Genomic DNA, 10,765 nt, shown 5'->3' with positions numbered 1-10,765 from the left:
TGAAGTTTAGCAAGTATGATAGGCACAGTTCAATAGGTAAACATAAAATTTTCAAAGGAATAAATATACCTTAAACTTGTGTAGGGCAGATTTGCAAACGTACCTTTTCTCTCCACTAGGGCTCTGTTTTGTTTGAGGGCTCCTATGATGGGAAAGTGCGTGAAGCTTAGACTTGACTACCCATAGTGTTGTTGATGTAAGAACTAATTGTGTCGATAAGTAAGTACCATTGGCTACTGATGTTACTTTTCTTTCTAATTAAGTTTGTTGGACAAAAACACCGAACGTAAACCCTTATTTGGTTGTCAATGACGTGTAGTGTGGTGTTTTTGGTCTGTACACTTGTGAAATCGGGACCCTTTAGGCTAGCTAACTATGAAGTTAGCGTCTTCCTTAATGTTGGTTTGTCGTGAACAGAGCTCAAATTAGCTTTCGACTACACTGGTTGTTATGACGCTTAGAACATATACAGTATATGTGAAACATTTTTTTTTATAATTATAACTGCGCTACCAGCTATTATAACGCTAAAACGATAACACCAGTTCAAAGCAAAATTATTTTAGGTTAGCTTCTTAAAGTTAGCTTACGTTGTAAAAGTTAGCTCAGAGTATGGTACTTGTTTCGCTAGCAATGGTGTTAGCCCGGGGAATTCGTAGCAATCGTCAGCGTCACTGTCGGGACACATTGCATTAACCGACTAATCGTACGTTTAGAAATGACTAGTGATCCTTGTTTTAAATTAAAAACTTGTGTGTAATTGTTTTACACTTCGTTTATCTATTTTTTTTCTCTCTTTAGGGCAGATTTCTGGTTGTTGTCTTCGGTGGTAAAAGCCTGCTAACATCAATGTTAGCAATTAGCCTGCTCGGGTAAATGCTTTGCTCTAGAATGGACCTGTTGAACTCTCAGTTCCTGGACAAGATGAACAATAACATTGGGAGAATGCACTACGATGGTGGGTTTGCCATTATTTTTTTCTTTAACGTAGTTTAAGACCCCATATGAAACACGTTTATTACACCAAACATTGCGGTCTGTCTTTTTCCAACACCAGCTCCTCTAGTGTTTGCATTCGTGTTACCCATTTACGCTACTCTTACATCAACCGTATGTCGTCACACACCGATGTAATTTTTCTTATGCATGATAATTGGATTATGGTTTTTTAACTTGTGCTTTACAAACTGTAATTGTGATTATTCTTGATTCTCCTGTCCATTGAGGCGAAACTTGGGGGACACAATAACAGCATCTACCAGAGAATGTCCATTTTTTTGTTAGAGTAAAATTTAATCTTAAACCTGTTCGCTGCTCTTTGTGTCAGTGAGTTGTTTATATATATATATATATATATATATATATATATATATATATATATATATATATATATATATATATATATATATATATATATATATATATATATGAACACTTGAAAGAAACAAACAAGACTGACCAAGGGAATACACTACATGAAATCTAATTGATCACATAATTTCATTTGGTCTTGCAAGATAATTTTAGTCCACAGACCATTGCACATTTGACCCTTTTGATCACAGTTGTTTCAGTGTCGTTTTTTAATTTTTTTATTTTTTTTATGTTTCATTCTTTGTCTAATATTTATGGTTGCACATGCAGACATGTTAAAAACAGAATCTTCTACCTCTATGGTAATGTTTTTTTACGATTTTGTCATATTTAACAATTTGCCAGTCATTTTTAAAATATTTTGACTTGGAATAACCTGACTAAAAGCTGCTATTCAGATAAAGATGGGTGGTTATAATATAAGAGAACAGATTAGTGCTTTTTTCTTCTTTCCCTTTTGTGGACCATCACGTTAGACAAGTCAGGCTCAGAACAGGTCAACACTTTAAAAACAGTTTATCATCCACCAGAGTTAGTCAGGGTTTTGGTTGACACAGCTCATCTCATAAGTCATCTTAGGCAATAGTTGAGTTATGGTCAACATGTAGTCATGTGCTGGTAATGACGTTTAATACAAATATAATTAAATTACTTTTTTATTGCTGATTCTTTTCCCACAGACGAGTCCAGAATGCCCTGCCTGTCTACTGCTATGTCCACCATAACTGGGCCTCCTCCACACTGCCCAAGCAAGCGAAAGTATGGGGAAGAACAAATGGAAGACAGAATCAGCTGTGATGATGACCACATGACCAAAACGAGCAGACTGTTTCCTGCTCAGCTGTAAGTGCATATTATGCCACATTCACGCCAGCCCTTCTGATTCAAATTTTGTTTTGTTTGTATGAGTCCAGTTTGCAGATCACAGAAGCAAACTCTTGTCCGCCTACAAGCGCAGGTCTTGGTCCCCTTTGAGTAAACCAAATATAGGAAGTGGAATACAATGCAAGAGTTATTGTGGGTTCCTTGCGGGGCATTGTGGGAAAACACAGCCAAAACATAAGTGCATAAAAGATGAAAGTCTGCTCTGGCCAGAATCAATGGCTCGCAGTCGGACCTGGAATGAGAACTCTGTAAAGTTCTGATAGAAATATAGTTAACCCAAGGCCGTTGGCATTTGATGGAGCGCTCTTATATGGTGAAAAAAGAAGCTGTACTGCATTAACCAATATATGTACGAGTTTGCTTCTTTGTCTCGTCTTCTCCTTTAGTGATTCTTGATGCAGTGCCACCTCTGGCGAGGACAGGAATACGTTATTTTAAAAGGTCTGATTGGGTTGAGTAAGTGCAGGGTGAACGCAAACGTGGTTCACAAGAATGTTGCAGTCCCTAAATGAGCTGAGTCCCCAATCGTACCAAGTCTAGTGGACTATCCTGCTGTGAATGCACCTTTAGGGACTTTGAATTACTCTCCTGTACCAGCAAGGCATCATCACTACATTTCAGTAGGGCTGGGTGTCTTTGCTAATTTCCTGAATCGATTCCATTTGATTCACACCAGTATAGTTCAGTTCGATTTCGATTAAATTTTTTATAAATTAACAGCTAGTTGTGTAACACCACCTATTTGTCTTGATATTAAATACATTATATGTATAAGTATACAGAATATTAAAGACATTCTCAGATAACTTTTTTTAAAATAAAACACTGAGTGCATTTACTAGATAATCAAAATCAGTTATCTGGGAAAAATCTGATTACAGTAATAATCTGATGTGACACATCTATATGCATTTCTGAAATACAATAACAATACAGTGTTTCCCCAGATTTAGAGCCAGATGAGGGGAAAAAAACCAAACAAACAACAAAAAAAAACAGGCTCAGGAGAGAAAAAAATTTAAACTCTTTGAAAGTCCTGATGAAACCCTTTCGTTCAGTGGAGTTGCTCTAAATATTCTTAAAGTTCAGATCTCAGATAACGTGTTGATGTTAATAAAACCTACAAGGAATATTTGATCCATTTTAAGCTGTAATACGACTCAGAAATTCCTAGAATGACGGTAGATTCAGCTTGTTCAGCTGTGGGCTTTCCTGTGACAACTGCCACGTTACCGGAAAAGAGGACATACAAAAAAATTGATCTCCGAGTTTTATGAATCAATATTGGATTTATTTAAATTGAATCGATTCAAATCAGTTTTTTAACACAGCCCTGCATTTCTGTGTGTAAAGTTTTAAACCAGGGATGGGCAAAGTCAGTCCTAAAGAGGTGCAATCCTACAGGTTTGAATGTTTTCTGCTGGAGCACACCTGTATTAGACTATTGGGTCAACATGCTTTGGCAGAACTCAACAACAAGCTGTTGAGGAGAGCCACTGGACTTGAATCAGGTTGGACCAGTGAGACATAACACCTGCAGGACCCTTGAGAACTTGGGGTTGCCCATCTGTGTTGTACATGTTCTAAATGTATTTATGTTTGATTATGTTGCAACAGACATGACATTGCACACAATTTAGTCTCTTATACAGCATTTCAGTCTGGATGTGAAACCAATGTTTCCCATTTGGAAATATGGAATTATTAGAAAAAAGTAATTATGCCTGTTTTTATCTAATGAATGCATCAAATGTTCCCACAGTGTCTTTTTAAAAACCAAACATCCGTTCAGACTGTTCAGATCCCTTTTAGACTGGATAAATACTATTTTTTGCCATCCCATTCCACAGTAGTAGATTTAATTACAGTCTTGTCTGCTCCTTCAATCCAAAGGTTATAGAAAACTTTATTTTCTAAGCAATACACTGACTGGATGTCAAAATCTCCAAACATTCCTTGTATACACCAGTATCTTAAGCAGTGAGAATGGTTGCATACTGAAAAAGCCGACTCCAGTTTAAACTCCATGCTAGAATGTTTTCATAAACATGCAACTGCACAAATACAAATTGTGTAGAGATAAAGCTGTGTGGTATGTTTAATTTGTTTTTCTTTTATGAAGGGCCCGTCCCTCTTCAGGAGACAACCATACTGAGCACTGGAGCCTCAGCCATAGTCCGGTGGAGCATATTACTTCTTCTCCTAATGGTATCCATGGGAACCACCTATATGCATCCATTTCTGGCTACAATATAGACCAGCCTCTGGCTCTGACCAAAAGCAGCCATGACACCGAAGTTAGCAAAATGGCGAGGTCTGTCATAAGTGGCGCAGTGGAACGGCAGCAGGTATGAGAACATCTAATTATGTTCACATAGTTAAGAATAAAAACAACATACATTATTTACAATTGACTATTCGGTGGATATTTGTGGTTATGTTCAGGGATTTAGATCTGGTAACACATGATTAATTCTTGTCTGACTGGTGGGGGAAAATCTGCTTTGAGTAAATATATCATGAGTCCAGCAACATAGTTAAATGCAGATGCACCTTTATATTCATATATGAAAGGTGAGTTTTTTTGTACTTTCTTTAAATGTGTGACAGACTCTTATTTCATATTGAAATTGTATTTTCGCTGCCTGTAGAGTTCTTATTTAAAGGAAAGCAGAACACATGCTTTTCAGTGTTGTCAGAGATTTTTTTTAAGCATCTGTTTACAAATCTTGGGTACTGTGACAATCAGTGCAGAGGCTTTGTGCATGTCATATCTCACTGTAGGATATTCACTTCTTAGGTAGCTCATTATACCTGATTTTTCTTTGTTTTGCAGAATCGTCCCTCAGTTATTACATGCGCACCTGCGAGCAACCGGAATTGTAACCTGTCACACTGCCACATGAATGGCTGTACTCCCAGCCCACCTACTGATCAGAGAAAGACCAACAGTAAGCCTTGAAAATTGTTGTCTAATCTAATAATTATACACACCAGCTGGTAGCAACATTAAAACTACCAACAGGTAAAATTAATAATAGTGATAGTTGTATTATTGTATTACTTGCTAAATGTTGGGGTGTATTAGGCTGCACATAATTAGTCGGTTCTTGAGGTTGACGTGTTGAATACAAAGAAATGATTTGACTCAGAGGCCACAATAATTGAATCAGAACAATAACAAATAATAAGCTTTAGTAGGTTTTGTATGCAGAGGTTAATTCTGTCAAACTAGTTACTTGGCCATAAAGGCCCCAGTTTTTTTATTAGATTTTCTTTCACACATTTCCACAGATATTTAATAATTTATCACTACACAATGAAACAAATTCTGTACCAATAACAGCTAATTTTAAGGGATTCCAGAGGCAAGTTATAAAATACTGAAAAGATACTGAATTACACGATACATGGCAACCCACTGCTCTCTAGTAAATCTAGAGATGGTTAAAATGCAGAAGCTAAATTTCCAGTTGAGATTGATAAAAATAGAAATTAATAATATTAACTTTTGTTATTTAGTTTCCCTTTTACAATAGCTACAGTCTAAATTGATCACACCCAAACCTGCTTACATTTATATTATATATTGTGGATTTTCTTTAACCTCAAAATGCAATTAACTAAAATGAGCCTTATAATGTTTGTCAGATTTCATGCTTGAAGAGCAGATTGTCAACTTTTTCTTATGAAATACTGTATTTTTTAAATACACCAGAAAACAGTCTATTATTTCAAGGTTGAAACAAATCATTTGTAAAGCTGCTGTCTTTTGTTGACTTTGAAAGAATCATAAAACTCTTGCTTTTTGTGCTTAAATTACAAGCTTATAACCATGATATTGGTCTTCTTCCTCCACAAATTGTCTTATAGCTAACGCAGTATGCGACCCTGTGATTGAGGAGCACTTCCGTCGCAGCCTTGGAAACGACTACAAAGAAGCAGAGCCGGTGTCTAACTCGGTGTCCATCACAGGTTCTGTGGATGACCACTTTGCCAAGGCGCTGGGTGATGCTTGGCTCCAGATCAAAGCAAGGGGTGGGGGTCACCAAACTCCAGAGGCTGACCCATGAGCCAGAAGAGAGCAATCATTATAATAGTGTGCTTGTATGAGTGGAGAATCCCCACTCTAATTTCTTGCCAAGAATCAATTTCCCTTAGCCAAGAACAGTGTAAGACATATGGTGCTCACATGGGTGGTTTACTTGTGGTCCTTGAGGTTAACCCTTTAGAACACTCTGCTCGGATTTGCAATTTGAGATTGGCTGATCTCTGACATGGAGGAGAAACTAAATATTGCATCATGGATGGTTGTGGAAAAACTGTACAATCATAGGCTTTATTTTAGGATGATAATGAGATTTACAAAGTGGTAAGTTGCCAGGTTGGGCTCCGTTTTCACCTGCCTTTCATCTGTCTTGATAGCCAAAGATATTTCCTGCCTTTTCCATCAACATGTAAGCCATAGATCTAGTCTTTATTTTTGCTCAAAAATCACACTGCTTTTAAATCTATATTACTTGAAAATGACAACCAGGTCTCATTTGCACTATTGCGTTTCTGACCGTTAAGGTAGCAGGTTACCTGTTTGAGTTGGAGCTAATGTGTAAAAAAAAGAAAAACAAAATGCAAGGCTCTGGTCCCCCTGCTTTCTGAAGACACTAAAACCGTCATCATGATGATGGTGAACTGGACGTATCCACTGTTTAATAATTTTAGTTTGCTGTCTATACATTCACTGTGGCTGATTACTTAGTACACTAACACCAATCATAGATGATATCTCTAACTAGAAAGCATGTTTCAGATAGCTGGTTTCTATTACAAACCTTATTCTATACTATATATTTACTCAGAATTTATTTTTATCTTTAACATTTTAGAAATACTCACTGCTGGTACAGTTGTACTCAATATATTTTTTGTATCTGGTTTTCATTACTATATGTAGGTGTACTACTTGGCATCCATCTACAAATCGCAGCCTCTGGCAAGGTTGTCTCGAATGCAGTTAAAAAGACTGCGTTACTTTTGTTACTCTGGAGCAGGATGCTGTAGCTTTACACATGACTGAAAACAGCTAAATCTCATCTGTAGCACAGTTTTATTAGCAATGGTTTATTTATTCTCAACATGTTGATTGTTTCATGTTGACTTATAGTGAGGTGTAGAGATAACAGAAGTCTTACCTTTGACGTGTTCCTAGTTGGGAGGGGTTTTTTCAGTGCTTCATTGACAATAAAGTTGATTTCCATTAAAAAGTTTTAAGTTTAATACACATGCACCGGGAGTAACCTTAGTGTTTGAGTTGGCATCAACATTCCCCCCTGCTGCTTCTTGAAATTAAGCAGTCGCTTCAGTTGTGTTTAGGAAGTACTGTTACAGGTGTGTCTATATATTTTTTTAAGTCGGTGATGTCATGGTGCGATGTGCCAAATTCTCCTTATTAAAGGAGAAAAGGCTGAACTGAGAAACTTTATGCAGTTGAGTTTGTTTAAATAATCCTTTTAAAAAAAATCTTGCATAGTAGCATTATCTTTTTGGTAACACCCCCCTTTTTTTATTTTTGTCAATTAACTCTTTGCAAAAAAACTCAAATTTGTATAAATATTCGTCAGTTGTCTCACTCTGTTTTGTCTGTATTTTATTTTACGCATCTAAGACCATCATTGCGCCGTGCGGAATGATCGTAGATATTTTGTGTTCAGAGTAGTGTACTCAGAGTGGCGCTTGTGTTCATTTTTAAAGGCTGACTAATTTTCCCTTGATTCTCAGTTTATTAATAAGTGCAGGAACACAACAGTGTTTTGATCAGACTTTATGCAGTGTCAGAAAGATTTTTTGTAATGGTTTAAAAAGCATTTATGTGTGTAGTGGTTGGGGATTGACAATGGGATCTGCTTGTTTGACACAAGTTGTTTTCACTAATGTGTTTTGGGATATTAGGCCATTGTTATTTAATTTCTGTATTTAGACCAGATGTATCTCAAAGGCTGTTTGCATAAAGTTCTTGCTTCAGGAATAATTATCATTGAAAATAAAACATTTTTCCACTTTTGTCCCTATTTCTCTGGAAGAAAATACCACTTTTTTGTACTTACATCTCTTCCAAATAAACTTACAATTACTACCATTGAATATTTCATGTCTTCATTTTCAGTGGAGCAGCTTTACACATGGGATTAATTATTCAAATGATTTATGCACATTATTAATTTCAGAAGGAAAGGTTAACCAAAGAAGCTAAAGCACCTGTAGAAATATTGTGCATATATAAAAATGCACTAAACCTTCTAGAGAAAGTTTTGGTGTGGCACTGCATATGCATAGGCAAATCCTTGATATCATCCTTGAACTGTGAAAAAGATCTTCTGATAAATTTAAGCACAAATGTTTTTATTTTGTAATTCATCGACTTAAAAGAAATGTTTTATCTGTTTAAAGCCAAATAAAAAAATGTGAGAAGAAACGCAAATGTGTTCTGACTGCTGCAAACGAGCTGTTCGTTGATATCTGACACATTTAGGCATAAAAGCTGAAATGCTCTATCACTAAAATTGTAAACATTTGCTGTTAATACACTGATTAGAGCAGCGGTTCTCAAACTGGGGGTCGTGAGGTAATTTCAGAGGGTTGCCAGATAATTGTAAAAATATATAGCCTACATTTATCAAATAAATTTGGGATTTTTATCAGTGCTGTCAAAATTAAACCATATAGATAGAGATATATCTTTGAAATTAGCACCTTAATTTTTTACATTAGCACAAACAACTAAGTACAAATGCCATATTAAAAATCTGAATTTGATATTCTCTTCATGAGAGAAGCTGATTTTGGGCATGTAGATGGCTTGTCAGTGGTGAAACACTAAAAACCACTTTATCCCCCTCATTTAAGAAGATTCAGACAACTTTCCAGCCTTGCATTTAGAAGGTGCTGCAGGATGATCCATTTGATACATCACACAATTAATCATTAAGTTGTCATGTGTGGGTGGGGCCAACGTATGTTATCCTTGGGGGTCATGGCTCAAAAAGTTTGAGAACTGCTGAATTAGAGTACAACTCCTCTAGAACAATATAAGAGTATATTTACTACTTAATTTTTATTGGACGCTTGCATTCACTTCTACAGAATTAATTTATCAGTGCATTAATTTCATCTTTTAAAACAACAGTGAAAGGACTGAACATATGTCCTTATACAAATGATCAACATGTTAGAGGTAATATGTGATGCCATATTAGATTCATCAATCATCTTTTTTATAAGAAGTAATGTCTGATGTTGTTTGCAAAAGGAAAACCTTTATGTCACAATTTTGTTAATTTATCCTCAGTTTTTGTTTGTTGCCCCAAGTCAATGCTTGTTTGTCTCAGATGTCCCAGATAACTCACCCACCATCTGTTGGGCTCTCAGTTGTGGCTGGAAAGCCAGTGATTTTTACAGCCTACAGGTGGATGCAACTTGTTACAGTGACTGAAGTCTTATCTGACTTGTGTCAACTAAAGGCTGCTTCACAACTTGATGAACTATGACTCTTTAAAACTTTAAATGATACTCAACAATTGTGCTCTCCTTTCCCTTTTCCTTTACAAATTATTTAAAGCAGGGATCTGAAACTCAAGTCGTGGAGGGTCACTGTCAGGTTTTAGGTGCTTCCCTGATCCAACACACCTCCTTCAAGTCAAATTAATCTACCACCTATTAATTTGAGTCAGGTGTGTTGAAACAAGAAAACATCTTAAAATTGCAGGTCAGTTGTTCTCAAACAGTTTGACATCCCTGACTTAGAGCAACACAACAAAAGACTCAAGCATTAAAAGTCTGTCCTTATTACTCATTTTGATGGTACACCGACATTCATCATGCACATTTCTGGAGCCGTGAAACTGCTAGACCAGGGCTATTCAATATGGTCACTTCCATCCACCTGACTCAGTGAGTCATTGTGCAGAACTTCATAGGCTGTTGGATCCATTTAGTTTGAGTCAGGTGTATTGGAGCAGGAACACATTGAATACCTGCAGGACAGTGGCCCTCGTGGAACTGAATTGAATGGCCCTAGACTCTAGGACTTAGATAGGATAAGTTTATCCAGATTCTGTATTCCTTTAGATAATAAATAAAGTGATATTAGGCTGGGGTGGGATTCCAACAGGGGACTTTTTGTGTGCAGTTTGCATGTTTTCTCTGTGTTTGCATGGGAGAACATGGTACTCCCTCTTCCTCTCACAGTCCAAAGACATAAATTACATGTCAGGTTAACTGGCCACTCTAAAGTTTACCTAGGAGTGAATGTGAGCGTGAGTAGTTTGTCTCTTGGTGTTGGCCCTGCGATGGACTGGCGACCTGTCCAAGGTGTACCCTTCCTCTCGCCTGCTAATTGCAGGGAAACGGCTCCAGCTTTCCCGCAACCCTGAATTGGAATAAGTGGTATAGAAATTAGTGAATGGTAACATTTAAAGAGAGGCTCAAATTCTGTTTGCTGCAGGGGTTAAAG

The 10,765-nt window shown here is 36.8% G+C and overlaps 1 protein-coding gene across 1 annotated transcript; it reads left to right on the top strand.

The window, feature by feature from the left end:
- Positions 1-113: 113 nt before the first annotated feature.
- On the top strand, positions 114-8,397 carry vgll4a (vestigial-like family member 4a). The gene is made up of 6 exons (XM_042004257.1): positions 114-219; positions 802-958; positions 2,055-2,217; positions 4,382-4,607; positions 5,096-5,210; positions 6,133-8,397. Exons 2-6 carry the CDS (start codon positions 877-879, stop codon positions 6,330-6,332), a joined length of 786 nt encoding a protein of 261 aa, XP_041860191.1. The 5' UTR covers positions 114-219; positions 802-876; the 3' UTR covers positions 6,333-8,397.
- Positions 8,398-10,765: the final 2,368 nt, after the last annotated feature.

The sequence above is a fragment of the Melanotaenia boesemani genome, chromosome 13 (genome assembly GCF_017639745.1).
Source record: "Melanotaenia boesemani isolate fMelBoe1 chromosome 13, fMelBoe1.pri, whole genome shotgun sequence".
In the NCBI taxonomy this organism is placed as follows: domain Eukaryota; kingdom Metazoa; phylum Chordata; class Actinopteri; order Atheriniformes; family Melanotaeniidae; genus Melanotaenia; species Melanotaenia boesemani.
The sequence above is the reverse complement of the archived record's forward strand: the minus strand, read 5'-3'. Positions and strand labels throughout refer to the sequence as shown.